This window comes from Sphaerulina musiva (assembly GCF_000320565.1).
Source record: "Sphaerulina musiva SO2202 unplaced genomic scaffold SEPMUscaffold_5, whole genome shotgun sequence".
In the NCBI taxonomy this organism is placed as follows: domain Eukaryota; kingdom Fungi; phylum Ascomycota; class Dothideomycetes; order Mycosphaerellales; family Mycosphaerellaceae; genus Sphaerulina; species Sphaerulina musiva.
In genome coordinates this window covers 1,706,280-1,725,795 of record NW_016017387.1, presented here as the reverse complement: position 1 = coordinate 1,725,795, position 19,516 = coordinate 1,706,280, and the positions used below count along the sequence as shown (strand labels likewise).

The 19,516-nt window shown below is 52.5% G+C and overlaps 7 protein-coding genes across 7 annotated transcripts; 3 read left to right on the top strand and 4 right to left on the bottom strand.

The window, feature by feature from the left end:
* Positions 1 to 235: 235 nt before the first annotated feature.
* Positions 236 to 6,457, bottom strand: SEPMUDRAFT_149463 (RNA-binding domain-containing protein). The gene is made up of 8 exons (XM_016905568.1): positions 6,330 to 6,457; positions 5,892 to 5,937; positions 5,596 to 5,615; positions 2,240 to 2,613; positions 2,084 to 2,177; positions 1,854 to 2,033; positions 1,276 to 1,800; positions 236 to 1,220 (listed from the first exon to the last, which is right to left on the bottom strand). Exons 2-8 carry the CDS (start codon positions 5,893 to 5,895, stop codon positions 945 to 947), a joined length of 1,473 nt encoding a protein of 490 aa, XP_016761051.1. The 5' UTR covers positions 5,896 to 5,937; positions 6,330 to 6,457; the 3' UTR covers positions 236 to 944.
* A 3,419-nt stretch (positions 6,458 to 9,876) lies between these two features.
* On the top strand, positions 9,877 to 11,033 carry SEPMUDRAFT_149462 (proteasome regulatory particle subunit). The gene is made up of 2 exons (XM_016905567.1): positions 9,877 to 10,523; positions 10,593 to 11,033. Exons 1-2 carry the CDS (start codon positions 9,981 to 9,983, stop codon positions 10,869 to 10,871), a joined length of 822 nt encoding a protein of 273 aa, XP_016761050.1. The 5' UTR covers positions 9,877 to 9,980; the 3' UTR covers positions 10,872 to 11,033.
* A 161-nt stretch (positions 11,034 to 11,194) lies between these two features.
* SEPMUDRAFT_156503 (uncharacterized protein) lies at positions 11,195 to 13,311 on the bottom strand (the record flags this gene model as incomplete). The annotated part of the gene is made up of 4 exons (XM_016907678.1): positions 13,272 to 13,311; positions 12,836 to 13,205; positions 12,542 to 12,778; positions 11,195 to 12,372 (listed from the first exon to the last, which is right to left on the bottom strand). The coding sequence occupies exon 4, from the start codon at positions 12,341 to 12,343 to the stop codon at positions 11,195 to 11,197; it is 1,149 nt and encodes a 382-aa protein (XP_016761048.1). The 5' UTR covers positions 12,344 to 12,372; positions 12,542 to 12,778; positions 12,836 to 13,205; positions 13,272 to 13,311.
* SEPMUDRAFT_149461 (ubiquitin-domain-containing protein) lies at positions 12,161 to 13,311 on the bottom strand. Its single transcript, XM_016905566.1, has 4 exons — positions 13,272 to 13,311; positions 12,836 to 13,205; positions 12,542 to 12,778; positions 12,161 to 12,372 (listed from the first exon to the last, which is right to left on the bottom strand). Exons 1-3 carry the CDS (start codon positions 13,277 to 13,279, stop codon positions 12,689 to 12,691), a joined length of 468 nt encoding a protein of 155 aa, XP_016761049.1. The 5' UTR covers positions 13,280 to 13,311; the 3' UTR covers positions 12,161 to 12,372; positions 12,542 to 12,688.
* A 140-nt stretch (positions 13,312 to 13,451) lies between these two features.
* SEPMUDRAFT_149460 (gamma-glutamyl phosphate reductase) lies at positions 13,452 to 15,078 on the top strand. Its single transcript, XM_016905565.1, has 2 exons — positions 13,452 to 13,820; positions 13,916 to 15,078. The coding sequence occupies exons 1-2, from the start codon at positions 13,520 to 13,522 to the stop codon at positions 14,977 to 14,979; spliced, it is 1,365 nt and encodes a 454-aa protein (XP_016761047.1). The 5' UTR covers positions 13,452 to 13,519; the 3' UTR covers positions 14,980 to 15,078.
* A 296-nt stretch (positions 15,079 to 15,374) lies between these two features.
* Positions 15,375 to 16,349, bottom strand: SEPMUDRAFT_86379 (uncharacterized protein; the record flags this gene model as incomplete). Its single annotated transcript, XM_016910413.1, has 2 exons — positions 15,375 to 15,776; positions 16,041 to 16,349. Coding segments are annotated over 2 exons (711 nt in total), but the record flags the coding sequence as incomplete, so codon positions are not given.
* Positions 16,350 to 17,134: 785 nt separating this feature from the next.
* On the top strand, positions 17,135 to 18,806 carry SEPMUDRAFT_117466 (glycoside hydrolase family 76 protein; the record flags this gene model as incomplete). The annotated part of the gene is made up of 2 exons (XM_016901340.1): positions 17,135 to 18,475; positions 18,537 to 18,806. 2 exons carry the CDS (start codon positions 17,135 to 17,137, stop codon positions 18,804 to 18,806), a joined length of 1,611 nt encoding a protein of 536 aa, XP_016761045.1.
* Positions 18,807 to 19,516: the final 710 nt, after the last annotated feature.

Sequence of the window (19,516 nt, the reverse complement as noted above, 5' to 3'; positions counted from 1 at the left end):
CTCTCTACATACCGTATCTATATACCTACACCGCTAGGTTCTTATACTTTCCAAAACATTACCTATCTGAACCTTAGGTAGATGTACCTAGGTAGGTATCCGAAAAACAACAGAAACCAAAGAAAAAATCCAAAAAAGATACCTACCTTATATGCTCTTATGATGGATGCCAATCATGATGATGATGACGGTAGTAAGAGAGTGAGCGAGAGAGAGAGAGAGAGAGAGGTTGTAGGTATCTTTAGGTTCTCTGCCTGAAAAGTGATTTTGCGAGGTATCGCAGACTTGAGAGGGAGGGTCGGGGAGTTTCTGTACCATCATCATCATCATCATCATCATCACCATCAGCGGTCAACTTCCATCTTAGGTACTCAAATCCCATCCCTTCCATGCGAGAGAGAGAGAGAAAATTACCATGATACACTTCATAACAAACCAACAACATCCTGTCGTCATGATCGCCCAGCATCACCTCTACCAACATGACACAGCAGCATTTACTCTCTCCCTCTCTCCCCATGACCCTCCGGACATGAAATCCAGATGCATCACCAACCAGTCTTCAATAGTCTGCTACCTAATCAACCCCATCTTGGGCCTACCCTGGCGCGAGAATTATCTACGAGCTGATCCACGATGATGAAACCTGCAGCTCTGTGCTGTCCAGGTCCTTTTGTGTGAATTCAAGCCTGTTGGCGGTCCATCTGCCCATGCTTAGTTCCCCCTTCCCCCAAGAGTCGAAGTATCCGAAGCTATAGTACATTGGCCCCAAGGCTGAAAGCTTTTGCGACTCGCCGGTCGTCTAATGCACGCATTGCAGTATGTTACAAATCATTGCCGTACCGGCGTCGTCCGGCCGTTCCAGCTACAGCTGGAGTCGAAAGCATTTGCAGTGCGTGTAGTGTGGTGTCGTACGCGTGATGTGGTATCAGTCAGCAGCGACCTTACATCATCTGAGCTTGCAGGTCGCCAGTAGACTCCTGACCCTCCATGGCTCCGCCTTCTGGATACTTGGCATAATCGAGGCCGAGAGGGCGACCGCCGTACTGGTAGCCTTGGAATTTCTCGATGGAGGTTTGGGCGTCACTGGTGTTGGAGAATTGGACGACACCGCTGCCTCGCGAGCGGCCATTTGGCTCGTACTGGATCTCAGCACGCTCGACGGTTCCAATGGTTTGGAAGAGCTCAACCAAATCTTCGTTGCTGGTGCTCCACGGTAACTGTAATGTGTGTCAGAAGATATCATCAGCCACTGCATCAAGTAACTGCACTTACGTTCTTGACGTGGATGATTGGGTTAGCCTCGCCTCCAGAAGTGACACCGTCGGTGAAGGCGTTGGGCGCCACGGGAGCTTGGGCTGGTGCAGGAGCGTTGTAGCCTCCGCCTTGAGCGTAGGCACCACCTTGCTGACCATAGCCACCGCCTCCCTGGTATCCACCACCGCTGTAGCCACCCTGGAAACCGCCACGACCGCCACCGAAGCCTCCAAAGCCACCACGACCAAATCCGCCGCCACGGCCTCCAAAGCCACCGCCAAAGCCCCCACGAAAGCCTCCACGACCGCCAAAGCCTGGTCCTGCTCCCGCAAATCGATCTTCACGAACTTCGAGCGGGCGGCCTTGCCAGTCGTAGCCGTTGAATGTGTTGATTGCGTTCTGTGCGTCATCAGGCGTCTCGAATGCGACCACACCAGAGCCCTTGGGATTGCCATCTTGACCCAGGTGAACATCAGCGCGGATAACGTTGCCTGCTTGGCGGAAGAGATCCTTGAGATCTTGCCAGCCGACCTGGTACGGGAGCTGTGAAAATGTCAGTAATATTTATGGGTTTCCGTGATTCGCAGGGCACTCACGTTTGAGACGAAGATCTGGCTTCTGCCACCTTGCTGCTGCATTCCACCACCGTATCCACCGCCCATGCCGCCCTGGAAACCACCGCGAGAGTGGAAGCCGCCGCGTCCGCCGCCTTGGAAACCGCCACCATCGATGCCACCGCGTGGTGGTCCCGAGAAGCGTGGCTCAGTCTCGCGGTCCTGTATCACATCAGCGCAAATCGTGAGTCGTGGTTCATGGAGTAACTTACTTCGCGCACGTAAACCAGTCGTCCCATCAGAGGTGTGTTGCTAAGTTGCTCAATGGCGATCTTGGCTTGGTCCCGTGTCTGGTACTCGACGATTCTGGGTGTTTGTTAGTTTTGTTTGTGGTGAACAGAAGGTGGGGAGCAAGTGGTGGAGCATACCCGCAGCCCTTGCTCATCCCGTTAGGAAGCAGAAGCACGTCAGCGAAGATGACATCCAATGTGCCATCTTTACGCATGTGGTCCTTGAGGTGGTGCCACTTCACGTCGTAGGACAGGTTGCCGACGTAGACGCGGCGGTCCTGCTGCGATGATTCGGCCACACTCTTCATGATCTCGCCCTTTGCTTGCTGTCGCTCCTCTGCGGAGCGTGTTGGTCGTGCGGAGCGGCTCTCTTCGTAGTGGCCGTTGCCTCGTCGCGGTGAGCGGTCGCGGGTATGGGCTCGTCGCTCACGCTGCTGGTCTGGCGAGCGAGATCTGTCGCGATCGTATCTGTCGCCGTAGTCACGGCGTCGCTCAGGAGAGCGGGAGCGAGACTGCGAGTGAAAGTTAGTGAGCACTCCACCAAGTAAGACGTTACTAGATGAAGCAACGATGGTCCCTCCTGCGTACGGCGTCCATTTGGTGCTGCGGCGGGGGGGTGGCCACCTGCTGCGGCGGCGGCGGCGGGGTGGTGGGCACCCAATCCATTGGGTCCGGAGTGGGCGACATTGCCATCGTGTTGGACGACAAGGTTGATGTGTTCGTTTCGTGAGAGGGCAGAGAACTCAAACTTGTCGAAATGTGCCAAGCCACGTCCGTTCCAAAGCTTAGACGCTCTCCTATCTGCTCGACATGTCTCCGTCTTAATTACTCTCAACCTCGATGGCGTGGATTGTATTGAGAGTCCAAAGAGGAGATCGCGGTGAAGAGCCTGCTTATGGTATCCTGACCCATCCTGTGGCCAGAGTGCCCTTCAAGTCGGTCCCAGATGAGACGCGCTGGCGGAAAAACGAAGGAATTGCGCATTCACCTGCAACTCTAGGCGCCTCAACATTCTGGTTGCTCACGGGCTCTCGCGCTGCACTGATCTCGATAGTGACGACACGGAGGTTAAGAGATCTAGCGACATCCCTGGTCAATCATGCCCGTGGGATATAGCGGTCTTCGCGTTCCAGTGAGACCCATGCTTTGATCGCAAAGCCTGCTGAAGCATCGGGAATGGCCATTGTTGAGCTGCGCGGTCTACTGCGGTCGGCTCGCGTTCGGGACCTTGGCGATTATCAAGCCACACATGGGCGCGCTATACGAGAGCCTAGTGGCACAGTCGTAGAGGCACCCATTCACCTACAGATTGGATTGCATGGCCTCACATGGCGCGCCATGTTTGATGCTGTGGAGAGGAGCAGCCAATGTGAAGGACAACCACTCTGTGATGCCACGCCACCAGAACAATGGACGGCGTGCAGCGAAGACATGGAGCACAGATGAAGCGACAGCGCGTCTCCCGTCGAGAGACTGATGTGTCTGCATAACACCTGCGAAATGGGCGGCCTGAGCCTTTTCGACCTGCCTGATGAGACCTATGTCGAATCGCGGCATGGCCACTTGATGAAGGCATAGCTCCACACCCTCGGATTTTCGGAGAGTCGAAACGCTTTGAGCTTCCACTTGCTGCGCTGAAAAAGTTGGATATGTTGGGACAGGCAAAGTAAGCCCGGTCATTTTGCGTTTCACTGCAATGCTTTTCCAAGGTATAGAAGACGATGGAATCCAAGGAGGTATTGGACACCAATTGCGTCATTTTGCGATTTGTTATGCGCTTGTTGTGGGCTGGTAGCATGTGCGGCAAGCTGATCATAAGCTTGTGTCAAAGGCACAAGTCCCGGCGAACTGGTATCAAGTGACTGCCACAGTATCGGCAGCAAGGGCCTTGATTTTGTGTAAGACTTGGTGAGCCATCACGACGCGTGACGTGTCCGTTAATGAGGGGTCCCGCGGGGAAAGTGATGAAGCTGACAGCAGCATGCTGTTGGCAACTTGTCTTGGTCCAGGCAGAGAGGCGTCAACGCTGAATCGACCCCATCGTCGACGCACGAAAGGCAGTGGGGACTGGCACTTGTTCAGCCCTGGTGGTAGGGAGCAATAATGTATGGAGGAACTGGGCCTCTCGATCGCAATCCATCGCACAAGCAGTAATCCACAAGTGCTTGCGGCCTGACTCGTGTGCCGCGGTGAGTGCTGGGCTTGGCCAATGGGTCTCTGAGGTATGGACATTGATGGTAGACCAGGCAGATCGGGTCCGACCAAACCATGAATCGAAAAGGAATCGGTTGGCGCTCGACTCACAAGAGCAGAGACAATTGCGGAGGAGACCGAATCCACGCTACTCAAGCCGACGAACACAAGAGCGGGATGCCTGAGCTCGATCTTGTCCTCGTACGCAGTGCTTGTGACTTTGATGCGAGCTAAAATTCCGGATAGCCGACGCAGGAGCTGCAGGAGAATGCCTCGATGCTGAGCAGTCGCGACATCCAACGGAGCAACTCAGCCTCTTCGGTCGACCAGCGCGAGGAGATTGTGGCATTCACGACAGTGCTGAGGGTGCTGCTGGGTCAATGACGCATGCGCATGGCTTGCATATGAGGTGCACCTTGCGATGAGGTCAAGAACTACTGCGTCTGGAGGCGTATCTGATCTTGTTGTTCTGAAACCCTGCGACCGGGTGATGGCCGTCTTGTGCTTGGGCAGGTCTTGGGTCTCTTGTGGGGGGTATGGCGTGCGCTGGAGGAATTCCTCTTGATGCGGGTGGAGGGCGATGCCGACCGCTGCGCTGACCGCAAGGACGGCCATGTTTCGAAACTGCGGCGTGCTGTACACGCCAGCTTGATCAATGCACTGTGAGTAGCCGCAAGGAGACATTCCGCCGCTGACATGCCTCACAGGACGGTGTTGCTGGAAGTGCACACTTGAAGGTAAGAGTCTGGCTGACAGATCATGAACGAGGCGCACTCGTGATGTTCTTGGAACGTCGCGCGCAGCGTACAGTCCGACATCACGAGCAGCCGGCTGCGCATACGACGCATATAATGCTTCATGTTATGAAATGTCTTCTTGGACAAGTGTATGAAAGGAGCTGGCAGGACTCCTGGGATATATTGGTGGCAGCTGGCTGTTACCAAAGCATACATGACCCGCCGCTCCCTCGGTTGCGAAAAGCCGTATGATACTGAGTCTTGCCGTCCAGCACTGAGTGTCGCATCTCATGTCCTTGCCAGTCATCTCTCGCATCTGCTCACGCCGCGTCTTCTGCCGCTTTGATATCAAATTTCTTCTGATCTCTGTCCGTCCGTCCAGCTCGAGGGTGTCATTCGTTTCGGCCCTTTCGATTGCCTTTGTTCTTCGAGTCCAACGCGTCACAGTCCCAGTCCCAGTCCATCACGGTCCAGGTCCAGTCATCACCTCCATCGAGTCTGCCATATGGCAGAGCAGGCAGGAAGCTGCTTCATCATTACACGGGGGAGTTAGGGGATACGTACGTAGTCGCGGTCACGGTCACCTGGAGAGGTGCTGGTGTCAGTAGGAGCTCTGGAGAGAGAAGTTGAGGATGGATGAGGGCGGTGGTGATGTGTCGCAATGCAGGAAGGGAAAAATGACAGTCCAAGAAGGGAGGTGCTCAATAGTGGGTGAGTGTATTGAGGAGGAGGAGGAGGGTGAAAGAGGAGTGCAGCAGGTCAGGCCAGGTAGGTGAGGTGGGTGTAGTGAGGTGTAGTGAGGTGATGAGGGAAGGTGCACCGAGCAGCGGAGGAAATACAGGTAATGCAGAAGGACTTACCCATTTTGATGGATGGCGGCGGGAGGAGTGAGGAATTGGTTGGGATCTGTCCGCAGTGAGCAAGTGGTTCCAAGTCAGAAGAGTGTGCAGCCCGCAATGCGACGTGGGAGAGGCGCCACCAGCAAAGAGCCCATGTCCAACAGCAGGGCGGCAGACACAAGCACCACGCTGGCTGCTGCTGCACGCTCCACTTGGGGTCGCCGCCGAGCCTGGCAGTGCGTACACAGCACCAGCAGACGCCTCGTCGCCGACGGACGGCAGTGGCGGAGCTTGCTGGCCAAGACACACGCGTTGATTTGCTGGCGGTGGTGCTGGCGGTGGTGCTCGTGGTGGTGCTGGCGCCGCTGCTGCTGCGTGGAGAGCTCTCTGCGAAGCTGGACTGGGGTGGGTGACGGGCGACGGGCAATGGGCAATGGGCAATGGGCGACAATGACTGACCTCGACGCACGTGCGGGAGACGGACGCAGTGCAGACAGGCTGCGGTGGTGCTGCAATGGCGTCGGCGACGAATGAGCGAGCTGTGTCGCGGTCTGATGTTGTTGTGTCGGGGCAAGGATGCTTTGTCGATGTCGCGTCGCAAGAGTGTCAGTGTGCGGGTAAGACCAGTTGGAGAGTTTGGCGGAGTGGATCCACTCTTCCTTCCACACACGGAGGTAGGCAGGCACGACTCCACTGTTTTCCTGGCTGCCGAACATGAGCTTCCTACCTCCTACCTCAGATACCTGACCACCTTACACACCTCCTACATTACCTCCTCGTTATTACATACATGATACCTGTCCCTACCTGTCCCTACTAACCTACCTACGACCTCCCTCCCTGGACAACGACCGATAGATGACATGATTGGCTGCGCGGGGCCGTGGCATTCATTTCTGCGCATCCACCCTCTACGTGTAGCTGTACGGTGTACCCAATTGAAGTCAGTAACCGCGCCTTTCCCTGCACATTCTTTGAATTCGGAAGGTCAGGTATATGGGTTGGGTAGGTACCGTAGACCCTCCTCCATGTGTGCAGATAGATCCGAGCGCAGCATGAGAGGTCTCGACCTGCGGTCCTGTGCCCGACGGAATGGCTCGACAGCGATCGGATAACACCGAGCATGGTCCGGAACAGGCATACGATCCGGAGGTACATGTGTATTGTGTGATACAGTAATTGCAAGTCGTATGCGGCAGCATGGGAGTCGGCTTGAGGTATATAGCATTGACCCATTTGACCGTGGCAGCCAAGTTGAGCCAACATCTTCTCCTCAGACTTCAGTGCCTGCTTTGGCTACCTCCTACCTGTATCTGGCACGGACGTCCACAAGCATGTCCATGATGTCCTAGGAGGTAAAAAGGCTGAACTTTTCCGAGCTCCTGCAAACTGACATCTTGGACGTACACGACGGACTGCGGTCTACCTCATGTACGTCGTCAGCTTCCCAACCGTGCCTTGTGACCACAACCTACTTCTTGCAAGGGCCTTTGGACGGAATCATCCATCCCACCGACCTGCAGCTCTGCAGATGTCACTAACACACGGCACACTAGGTACGGTGTGTGCGAGCTGAGAGCCCTCGCTTCGACGATACGACCAGCCCTGCCTACCTGTGCCTGCGAGCCTTTCTCTACACTCACCCACGCGACCTACAAGCAAGTACTAGCCACGCCTCCACATCCTGGGGAACACTGTTTCGATGCTTCACCATCCATGAGACCCTCACTGACACACTACTCAAGTCTGACACATCATATGGAGTCCGGTACCAAACATCTGGAGTCCCCAAAGATGAAATAGGTTGTTCCTGTTTTGAGAGGTTTGCTCGAGCAAATCAACCCGCACGCAGCCGTCCCACATCAGCCTTATCCATGTTGATACATACAAAAACCCCATCCATTTCCGATCAGACTTTCGAATGATCACAGTGTGATGCTTTCTGATCGTTGCAGCGCGACGCGTCCTGCTCGCCCGTGCGCCTTCAGCCCACATGGCCCGCGTTGCGCAAGATCGTTAGGCATATTCATGTTGATCTCGCCGAGCATCATCAGCAGCAGCAGATTGAGCGTCTCACGGGAACGAAAAGTGCTACGGGGTGATGTTTGACACAGTGCATCGATGTTTTCTGCTAATACAGGTATGTGGGGCACATCAAGAATATGATGTCGTAAATCAGGAACGAGGTGCCTATGTATGCTCCCGCTTGGCTTGGCCGAGCTGATCCGGAAGCCTCGTTCCAGTGCACACGGCGATCACGCAATGAGCAGATGCGGCTCTGACAGGACTGGACAGATGATACTACATATTGGGGACCCTCTCACCAGCTGCTCGACGATCCCAGGCCTGTAACGTCCGGCAGATTGTTCTTTTGCCCAAGTTTTGCAAGATTTCACTCACATTCGTCTAGGTTAAGGGTCGACTAGCAGGAACGCTCGCGAGGCTGAGCTATGCCAACGGCCAGGCAGGTCGCTCCTATTGATGACACGGAGCCTGCCTATCGTCGTCAAGAGACGCATGACCCAATCTTCAATCAAGCCCGAGGGCTGACAGCACGTCGAGACCCAAATCCTTTGAATGGGCTCCGTTACTACTCCCTGACGAAACGCTCGAAGTCGCCAATGAGTCGGTAGAGCCTAGGCGCTACCTACGTTCAATGTTGCTGTCTGGGGGTACGCTGTATGGAGCGTTGCGAGGTAGGATATAGCTATGCAGCAGGTATGCTGGCCGCTGCGAAGTCCACCATCCTCTTGCTTACGCTCTCTGGTCCTCGTAACACCGAGGTTTGACCCCAATCATTCCTATATCCTATGCGGAGGGAAGGCTACTCAATCGTGAAGCAGACCACGGCTAATCTGCTCTGTTATTTGTACTCTCTTGCAGTATCTAAGCTGCAGGCGGCGCGCTTTCGCACTCTCGAGCTACCAAGCGTACAGAATTGGACAGTCTCCTAGCAGGTTCGTAATACCGTGCCGTTATAAGGTCGTAGCTAGCATATTTCTCAAGAAAAATATCCTCTACCCTAACATTTCTCAAGAACGTAAGCATGCATGTCCCTCCTGGCTCCATATATGAAGCTTACCTGCATCCAAGTAGCTCTATAAAAGCCCACCATCTGGCATTCGACTGAGCGATCAATTACCCCAACCCCTAACACAGGCCGAATCACCATTGACAGCCAAGACATCTAGCAGCGAGGGCAGCAAGCTTCTATCATTTATTCCATTTTTCATCCTTAAACTCTCGCGCCAACAAAAGCGGCAGCAGCAGTAGTAGTATTAGAAGGAATTTCCAAACCAGTCGATCAATTTCAAAACGTTCTCACACATTGTCGGATCCTCATCTCATCCTACTATCCATCCCCCAAGAAGCATAACGTGCAAATCTCTACAATATGACACAACAAAAGTCGTCCCTCGAGGTCAGGTACTGTACCTGATCTTATAAGGCCGCTTATGAGGAAGTCGGCGGAGGGGGAGCGTGTTGGGATGTAGGTCAAGGCTAGGTAGCTAGTAGTGTATTCTCTATCTATAGGTAAGCACTGAAAGCGCTGAGAGCGAGGTATTTCAGAATTACCTACCTTATTGTTGCTTGACGAGGTGTTTTAATTCTTTGGTGGATATCGGATCGGAGTCGATCTTTCTTGATAGATATAGAGAGTGGAGAGTGTGTTCGCCCGTAGTACTTATTCGGAATTGATGGACTGTATCGGAAAATACTCTACGATAAGTCGAAGTGATATACGTAGTATTCACTTGATTGATGATTGATCAGGATTTGAATGTAGATGACGGGGAAGTCGGACGCACACTAGCCGCTCTCAATACATGTACCTGTATTTGACGATGTAAGTGAAATTCCGAATTAGGTGACATCAGAGAATACCTACCTTAGTAAGCTGTATCACGACATCACGTGCTCGGACCTCGCGTCACTTGGAGCCTCACTCGCCTTCCACGGCACATGGAAGCTCGACCTGAGACATCACATCCCGCGACACCTCCATCTAACACCAACCACGAGTACCAGACCAGTTGCATACACACATTGAAGTGCCGCTCTCGCACCTGCTCACTCAACTGTTCCAACAAAGGACCGCAACGACCAAAGATGGCGGAAAACGAACTCAAACAGATACTCTCACACCTCACATCCATCAAGTCCAACGCCGAACTCCAAAAAGCTCCCCAGCTCCTCTCGCGCGCGAAGCTCAACCTCCTCAAGCTAAATGCACTCGTCCCATCAGAAGAGCTGAAGCCGCAACATCTCCCATATGCCCTCGCAGTTCTCGAAGCCGGCGCTCTCATCTCGATCCGCCTGCGCGACACGGATTCTTTCACACGGTACTTCCAGCAACTGCAGCCGTTCTACGCCATCCCCCGCGCTACTAGAGAGAGATTTGGGGCGAAAGACAGTCAGGAGGGCAAGGTCACAGGGTTGTATTTGCTGTTGTTGTTAAGCGTGGGAGATTATGCTGGCTTTCATACCGTGCTCGAGGGAATTGAAGTTTCTGGGAGTGGAATCGAGAAGGATGAATTTGTGAAGTATCCGGTCAGGCTGGAGCAGGCTCTGATGGAGGGTTCTTACGATAAAGTGTGGGCAGAGACGACGGGCGAGAGGGTGCCGAGCGAGGAGTTTGGGGTATTCAGTGAGGTCAGTAATAAGACTGGGGTCCTGGGAAGATCCATTTGGCTGGATGCTAACATGTTCGGTGATTTACAGGTCCTCATCGACACCATCAGGTCAGAGATCGCTTCATGCTCAGAGCGTGCGTACCCTTCGCTGCCCATCTCAAACGCCAAGAACTTGCTGTTCTTGGATTCCGAGGGTGCTGTCATCCACTTCGCGCAGTCAAGAGGCTGGGTAGCCAAGGACGGACGTATATACTTTCCCGCACAGGAGGCAGATGCGCTCGCTGCGGAGAAGGATGTCATGAGCAATAGCGACGTGGTTATTGAGAACACACTGGGCTACGCAAGAAAGCTCGAGACGATTGTGTAGAAGTATTCATTCCATGGAGGTCAAGAGCAAGAATTCTGTAAGATGGTGGTGCGTATAGGAACAGCGCTGCTTGAGCGATGCGCGCCTTGCTGTGCTGTGCTACGAAAGCCAGTATAGAGTATGCTTCATGAGAAGCAATGAGTAATGCATACAACTTGTACCATGACTGTCCTCCCATCATTGCCTAATCGCGATCAGCTTCACTCTATGCGAGAGCGCTAGCCTAGTTGGGTATTACCCAATTGATGCAGTCAAGTGCAAGCTGGAGCTAAGCAACCACAGTTGAGGCTTTTCTGCGAATATAGCATCTTTCGCAGAGGCTATCATTTTCTTTCACCTCCATCAACATCATCCCCCAACATCTGCTTCTCATCGTCGTCCACTCCATCATCATCACTCTCCTCTCCCTCTCCCTCCCCCTCTCCCTCTCCCTCCCCCCTCAAACCCTCCAACTTCTCCACCTGCACCTCTTTAATATCTCTCCAAAAACTCCACACCGTCCTCGCAACCCCTGCTCCTCCTCCTTTCCCATCATCATCATCATCATCATCATCATCATGATCATAATCACCACCAGAACACCACCCCACTCGAAACTCCCTCCCCTTTAATTTCGCCTGGGAAAAAATCTCCTCTCCGTATTTTAAGCCTGCGAGAAAAGTCTCCGTCGTCACTCCACCGACTTGCTCGAGTCGAATTGCATCTAGATTGAATTGTTTGCCGGAGGAGATGGTTGCTTCTGGTCCTTGTTTTTCTTCTCCTTCGCTTCCTTCTTCTTCTTCGCTTGCGGAAGAAGAAGAAGAAGAAGAAGAAGAAGAAGAAGAAGAAGAAGAAGAAGAAGAAGAAGAAGAAGAAGAAGAAGAAGAGGAAGAAGAAGTTGAAAAGGTGAAAACTGGAAAGAATTTCATCATCATCTGCTGGTTTGATGAAGCTGGTGGTAATAGTAGTGGTAGAGTGATGATGGATCCATGCTCGTTTGTTGATGTTGTTGTTGTAACAGGAGTAGTAGAATTGAAGAAAAACAGTTCAGTTTCGCGAGGGGGTTGGGAGAGGAACATTTTCTTCTTCTCCTTTTCCTTTTTTTGCAAAGTCCCCGCCTTGTCCTGCGGCAGTGGAAGAAGAAAATCACCAGAGGTGAGTTTGTAAGAATTCATAAGAGGAGTAGTAGCCTCCTGTTCGATTGGCAAGAACGAGGTGAATATTACTCTTGTGCCGGATGTGGTGAGGACTTGGTGGCAGGTATTGGATAGCGACATGTGGTGGACTGTATCTGTGATAGGACGGTTTGTGGTGGATGAGTTTTCTCGTGCTGGGCGGAGGAAAAGAGCGCGTTGTAGTTTGGCCGAGGAGGTGATGGCGTTGCGCCACGCAGTGCAGAGGCGTTGGGCTAGGATGGCGTCGCGGATTGGTAGGTGAAGGAGGATTGCTTCGAGGAGTTCTGCTGTTGCGAAGACTTGATGGCTGCACGCCATGACGGCTGAGTAGCGACGCCTTTGGTAATCTGTGGTGTCGTAAAAGAGAACGGCGTGTCAGTTTGGTGGTGTCTCCTTATTGAATAAGATGCGCTTATATGTGGCGACGCAATTGAGTCATATGATGGGCTAGGAGCCCAGTCATTGTATGGTCCAGGCAACCAACATAACGGAAGCTTCGAGTCACAAAGAGAATACCTAGGAGCAAACATGATTTCGACAGACTGTTTGTATTGTGACAGCTACCTTGATGTGACTCCAGCAGCGCGGAGCCGCCCAATGATCTAGGGCACCTTCCTGTCGTGGGAACCGCTAAACGCTCGGCACAAATCCATTTCCTTCAGTCTATTTTGGGTCGTCGAAAACGTAGGTCAGGTGGCAGCGACCGCAGTACTGGCGGTTGTGCATGGCAGCCATGAAGATACCGGCACCGCACTGCGAGTGAGTCAGCATTTTATCCCATAATGATTCAGATGTAGTGGCAAGTCTCACAGTCTCTGCTGGGCACTCTCTCCTCAGACGCTCGATCTTGCCGTCACCATCCACCTTGTAGTACTTAAGCACAGCCAACTTGGTCTTCTTGCGCTTGTGCTTGATCTTCTTGGGTGTAGTGTAGACCTTCTTCTTGCGCTTCTTGGCCATACCACCACGCAGACGCAACACCAAGTGCAGAGTCGACTCCTTCTGGATGTTGTAGTCGCTCAGGGTGCGGCCATCCTCGAGCTGCTTGCCGGCGAAGATCAAGCGTTGCTGGTCCGGTGGGATGCCCTCCTTGTCCTGGATCTTGGACTTGACATTGTCGATGGTGTCGGATGACTCCACCTCAAGGGTGATAGTCTTGCCCGTGAGGGTCTTGACGAAGCTGTACGTGTGAGGTCAGTACGTGTTTGACAACTTGGTTCAGCATGTTTGCGATCCGAGGACGTACATCTGCATCCTCAGCAATTTGTGCGTCTTCAAATGTCGATGGCCAAGTCGAAGTAGTGTGGAGGATGTCGATTTGGAAAAGTGATCAGTGTGCGGGTAATGCCGCCTTGGCGGTCGCCGCTCGGCGAAAACTGCAAATAATGGCCGACCAACACCAACAGCGACCGCACTTCGAAGTTGACTCAAGCAGACGAAGAAATATCGTTTACCGATCGTCCCACTCCTCGAGCCAGCCGACAACCCTCAATCATGTCTCTTACGAACGCATCTCCAGAGCAAGCTGCTCGTGCTGCAAAGATTTCCTCCCGCACACTCGGCATTCTGTCTGAAGATGCCAGGAATCATGCTCTGGATGCGATACATGATGCGTTAGCGGCAGCACGAAATGACATTCTGGCCGCCAACGCAGTAGATCTCGAGAAAGCGAAACAATCGACCGCTAATGGAGAGTTGAACCCCAGCATATTCAAGAGACTCGATCTTTCTCGAAAGGGCAAGTTCGACGACATGCTGCAAGGTATAAAGGATGTGCGAGGACTTCCAGATCCAGGTAAGTGTCAATGTAGGAAGAATCGAATCCATGAACCACATCTACTGCTTGCGTGCGCCTAGTACCGCTTCCAACCACCCTGCTGACTCTATTAGTCGGCAGGGTGGACCTACGAACCGAGCTCGACGATGGACTTATTCTCCAGCGTCAGACATGTCCAATCGGGGTGCTTCTGATCATTTTCGAGGCCAGACCTGAAGTTATTGCCAATATTGCCTCTCTCGCCATCAAGTCTGCAAACGCAGCCATCTTGAAAGGTGGTAAAGAGTCTACGGAGTCCTTCAAGATCATTGCCTCGACCATTGGCAAAGCTCTCGAGGCTACAGAAGTACCCAATGATTCGATTCAGCTCGTTGCAACTCGCGATGCAATCGATAGCCTCCTTACTCTCAGCCAATATATCGATCTTGTGATCCCACGAGGCTCGAATGAACTTGTTCGACACTGCCAGACGAAGGCGCACATGCCAGTGCTCGGACATGCTGATGGTCTTTGCGCGTTGTACCTTCATCCGGATGCCGACACACAGATGGCTGTCGATGTCATCGTGGACTCCAAGACGGACTACCCTGCTGCTTGTAATGCTTTAGAGACGTTACTGGTCCATGAGGATACCCTGTCGACGCTTCTCCCTGCCGTGGCGAAAGCTCTGATGGCGAAAGGCGTGAGTCTTCGGTGCGACGCTGCTTCCAAAAAGGCTCTATCTTCTGCTTTGGGCCCAGATTCTGCGAAGCTTGAAGATGCAACAGAAGCAGACTACCAAACAGAATTCCTTGACCTGATTCTTGCCATCAAAACCATCAAAGCGACCCCAGAGAACCCATCACAAGCAGTCGACGAAGCCATCGAACACATCAACACGTTCGGCTCGCATCATACAGACGCAGTAGTGACAGCTTCCAAAGAAGTAGCCGATCGCTTCTGCAACGGCGTAGATGCCGCTTGCAAGTATTGGAATGCCTCCACGCGCTTCAGCGATGGCATGAGATTTGGATTTGGAACAGAAGTGGGCATCAGCACCAACAAAGTGCACGCCCGAGGACCTGTCGGGCTCGAAGGACTGATGATTCACGAATACCGTATCGCAGGAAACGGCCAGACGGCGGCCATGTATGGATCTGGTGGAAAGAAGTTCAAGCACATGAAATTGCCGCTGTAATAGAACAAGATGCTAAATCGAAGACCCGAGAACTCTATATCTTCACACAGCGTGCTTAAGATGTGTCATATAATCACGATACCTCTCAAAAGCAGTTTCTTTCAGCAGTTGCACTTCCTCTTCACCTTCCTGCTTTTCCCAATCGGTGATAGCAATAGGTAGGTGCACATGATGGCAGTAGAAGCAAGGGAGAGATGAGTCTGCTCGGTAGAAACCTGATGTTGCGACTATCGCTTCTCTGCCTGATGATAAATATATGTATGCGTGGCGCTGAAGACCTATTCAACTCGCCGGGTATCTCAGAAATAATGTTCGACAATGCCCCCACCACAACCCCCCCCCAAAAAACTCCATTCTGTCGTTTCTCGTAGGTATTATCACTTCTCTATCGGCTTGAATAGCGTACTAATATTCGCCACTCCCTTGGGCGCCAGTTTCATTGCCTCATATCTGCTTTCAGGTAGCCTTTTCCCAGCCTTGATGCTGTCCACAATCCATTCTGCTGTCACAAACTTCACGCTCTTAGCTCGTAGACTTGCGATTTCCTTTTGGATCTTGGTTCCAGCTAGTCCGCCACCACATCCGCCATTGGCGTTGATTTTTCCCAGAATGACGTGCGTGACCGTTCTTCTTCCGAGAGATATGGACATGTTGCCTCCATGTGTGCTGATCAAGTGCTTGAGCTTGTGGTCTGAAAGTGGTGCAGTGCAGCCGTTCAAGTAGATGGTTAGATTCGCGAAGATCTGCGGCGGTGGAGGTGGTTTCGGTTCGTCGTCTTCGTGGAACCTAGTCTCGGACTGCGTGTTTACGCTTCGGCTCTGCTGCGTGTAATTTCGCTCCTGCTTGATCGTTGTTGATGTAGCTGATTGAAGCTCATCGCCCGAATCGAATGGCTCCAGAAGATCAGACGGTGATAACTCGTGCGAGGTCCAGCTGCTTTCACGAATCGACCCGTCTGGTTTCCTGTATGGCGTGAAAGGGCTCACTATGGTGCTGGGCTTCGCAGTTGGCTCTTCTGTCTTGATGCGCTTGGCAGGTCTCTCTCCGTCGCTCTTTGTGACCTTCATGCTCTCCCAAATGCTCTGCTGGCCGGCAGTCCGCAGACCTTTGGCGCCCTTCTCCCACCCGCCATTTTCCGTCCGCCCATCTTGCCCAAAATCAAGGCTTCCCGCGCCGACAGTGTCGTTCATGCGCTTGCCGCCGCCGCTGCCTCCACTGAATTGCTCCCGTAGTTTAAGGCTGCGTGAGTCGCGCCAGGAAGTACTCCCGCCCAGTCTGTTGTCTGCTCTCTGGTGGCCGGTGGCACTGCTGTTGAAGGGGTCGAAGATCTGTTTGGACGGCTTTGCCGCCATTTGCGCCTTGTACGGCATATTGAACGCTGTCACCGGGCCAGCATGTTGTTAATGTTGTTGTTGTTGTTGTTGTTGTTGTTGCTGAGTTGTATGTCAAGGTATCAAGGATGCTGTCGCGTGAGCGTCATCATCTTCGGATCAACACGAACACGAACATTGCACGAGGCAACCCCCATCAACCTAAAATATATATAGATCTACAGTCCGCCCAGTCGCCCACCACACTTCATTTCTTCGATTACATACATACACAGCATACCTGTATGCTATGTACATGCACACTTCTTCTTCTTCTTCTTCTTCTTCGAGACCAGACCATATGACACGAATCATCTGCTACTAATGTATGCTTCCACATCCTGCTCGTACGCTCAATTTCCACATGCAGACCGCATCGTGACCACAGCATGAACCCCCTGGAGCCTCCTTTACCGCCTCTCTATTATTCTGAATGCTAGTAGGTCTATATGCTGATAGAGGCAACCCGCAATTGGTTTGGTACTACTCTCCGCTACCACTACGAGAAGAGTACACCGTGACCACCGCAGAAACCGTTTAAAAGCTCTGGTTCCAGAGCCACTACTTTACTAGGACATCTGTTTCGGATCCGAGGCTGTGCCCCAATAGGCCCAGAGTACTCGGAGTACCGCAGATTGGGATACAGCCACGACGTATTGTTGAGTCGACGCATATCAAAGATGCATCTGACTTCTCGCCTCTGGCTGGGCGGCGAGGCCCTGGCCGTTTTCATTACATTGCTTTCTTTCTATACCATGTACAGGTCGTGGGTACTACCATTATCAATGACAGGATTCATTTCTGGCCTTGTGCAATCAACATTTCGGAATGGCTATAGGGGCGATGATCTCCAGCGGGGATACTCCGGACCAGACACTACTGGAGGCCACTGGATCGGACAGACGCAGGACGCTTTGAGTACGATGCAGAATACATATTGGAATGGAACTTGCTGGCCAAGCACGATACAATGGATCGGAGCTCTGATTGGTACTATCGTCGCATCCTCTACGGAAACACTGGTAGAAGTCCGCAAGACGTACGATGACCATGTCCTCGAAGCTACTCAAACTTCTGCTAGTCAACTGAAAAATGATATCCATCGCTACTACTCTCACATGAGAAAGTATTATGCCAGCGAGGACGCTATCCAAATATTCGACGCAGCTTACGATGATGCTCAATGGGTCGTCATGGAATGGCTTGAGGTCATCAGATTCATCGATCAATACCAGGAATATTCACAACCTGGGCTTCGAGAAGACGACATCGCAATGTACGCTCACCGCGCGCACATCTTCTACAACATTGTACAGGACCAGTTCAACACTTCCCAATGTGATGGCGGTCTGACCTGGAACCCGGCATTGCAGACTTATAAGAACGCAATCACCAACGAGCTGTTCGTGTCGAGCTCCATCATGATGTACTTGTTCTTCCCTGGGGACGACATAACAGATCCGTATCCTCATCTGAACTACTACGACCAGACCAACACCACTCTGCCTGCATTAACCCCCCTAGCAGCGCATGACCCCCTGTTTTTGGAGAACGCACAGAAAGCGTGGGCTTGGTTCAAAACGCACAACTTCACGAACGCTCAAGGCCTCATCGTTGATGGCTTCCACATATCGCCGAACCAAACCTCTTGCGATCAACGGAACGAGATGGTATACACCTACAATCAGGCCGTCATGTTGACCGGCTTGAGAGGCTTGTGGGAAGCGACAGGTGATGAGTCCTACTTGGACGATGGTTATAACCTCATCAACGCGGTCATCAATGCGACAGGATGGCATGCTGACGCCCCCGTGCAGGCTAGCGAGTGGGCTGGTCTGGGCCGAAATGGTATCCTCGAGGACTACTGCGATGCTCCCGCCTCCTGCTCACAAGATGCATTGATATTCAAGGGCGCTTACTTTCAGCATTTCGATTACTTCTGTGCAGCGCTACCGACTTTCACGCCACTCGTCGATGGTGTCAGTGTTTTGGCCTCGCTAGAACTCTCGCAGCACCACAGCCATATGTGTCAAGGTTACTCTTCTTGGGTCCGGCACAACGCGCATGCCGCTTTGGGCACACGCGACGGAACCAACGTTATGGGCCAGTGGTGGGGTGCTCCATATGTAAGTGATGGAGGCTGCACTGGCGGGGTTCTTTTCGCTTAGTCTCACTGACCGGTCCTAGTATAACCGAACCCAAGCACCAGCGCCGGACTATGCAGCGCCGAAGCCGTACGGGAGCATTGATATCTGGAATGAGCCTCAGCTGATGAGCCAAGCGCCTTGGAAGTGTTCAGGACACAGCGATTGCCATCGTTACAATAGTAGTAAAACGTTGCGAGCGATATCACGTCCGAAGCTGGTAACAGATAACAGGACGGTTGAAACACAGGCGCAAGGGCTCGCAGTAGTTAGGGCTGCGACGGATCTCACGCTCGGCAATAGGAGCCGCTGATGTTAATGCAGGAGTGAAGCATTTAAACCACCAAAAAGCGTTCTATGACACAGTTCACGGCCTCACGACAGCTCAGCGCTTAATTCTCATAGGACCACGTGTAGGCGACACTCTGTAAGGTACACGGCAAGTGTGAATAAGAAAACCATTAACTATACCGCGACTTACTCGGATCATGTGCGTACCAACTCCCGAAGACTGACAGGCATCAAGCTTCATCTCTATCGTCGTCCACCTCGCGATCTTGCGATCTTTTAATAATCAATCTCACCCCCACCTCGAGCGACGCCGCACGCTGACACCGGCGGCACTACTATACTATCTAGGTGCTGGAACCAACACCTCGTCCTGGGTCAGACCATACCTACCTTACCTATCTCTCCGACCAGCCAGAGCACGCACCTTATCACCAACCACGATACCTTACCGAACCATTCTACATCACAACACATCAATTCATCAATCCGCAAACCTTATACATATATTTATCTATATACATAACCAAAAACAACAACCACAACCACAACAACCACCCTTCCACCAAGGAAAACAAAAACAAAAAAAAAAAACTAAATGTGTTTCCACGCCTTCACAGAAGAAGCCGAAAACAACCCCAACCGCCGCCCTCTCTACTTCGGCGACCCCTATCTCGAATACGTCCGCCGAAGAAACCGCAGCTCCACCATGACCACAACCAGCACGAGCACATC

Coding starts and splice junctions, on each gene's coding strand:
- SEPMUDRAFT_149460 (XM_016905565.1), top strand. CDS start 13,520: ATGTCTCTTACGAACGCATCTCCAGAGCAAGCTGCTCGTGCTGCAAAG. Junction 13,821..13,915: donor GCGAGGACTTCCAGATCCAG/GTAAGTGTCAAT, acceptor TGACTCTATTAG/TCGGCAGGGTGGACCTACGA.
- SEPMUDRAFT_149463 (XM_016905568.1), bottom strand. Junction 2,034..2,083: donor GACTGGTTTACGTGCGCGAA/GTAAGTTACTCC, acceptor GATGTGATACAG/GACCGCGAGACTGAGCCACG. Junction 1,221..1,275: donor CAATCATCCACGTCAAGAAC/GTAAGTGCAGTT, acceptor CACACATTACAG/TTACCGTGGAGCACCAGCAA.
- SEPMUDRAFT_149462 (XM_016905567.1), top strand. CDS start 9,981: ATGGCGGAAAACGAACTCAAACAGATACTCTCACACCTCACATCCATC. Junction 10,524..10,592: donor AGTTTGGGGTATTCAGTGAG/GTCAGTAATAAG, acceptor GGTGATTTACAG/GTCCTCATCGACACCATCAG.
- SEPMUDRAFT_149461 (XM_016905566.1), bottom strand. Junction 12,779..12,835: donor GAGAGTGCCCAGCAGAGACT/GTGAGACTTGCC, acceptor ACTCACTCGCAG/TGCGGTGCCGGTATCTTCAT.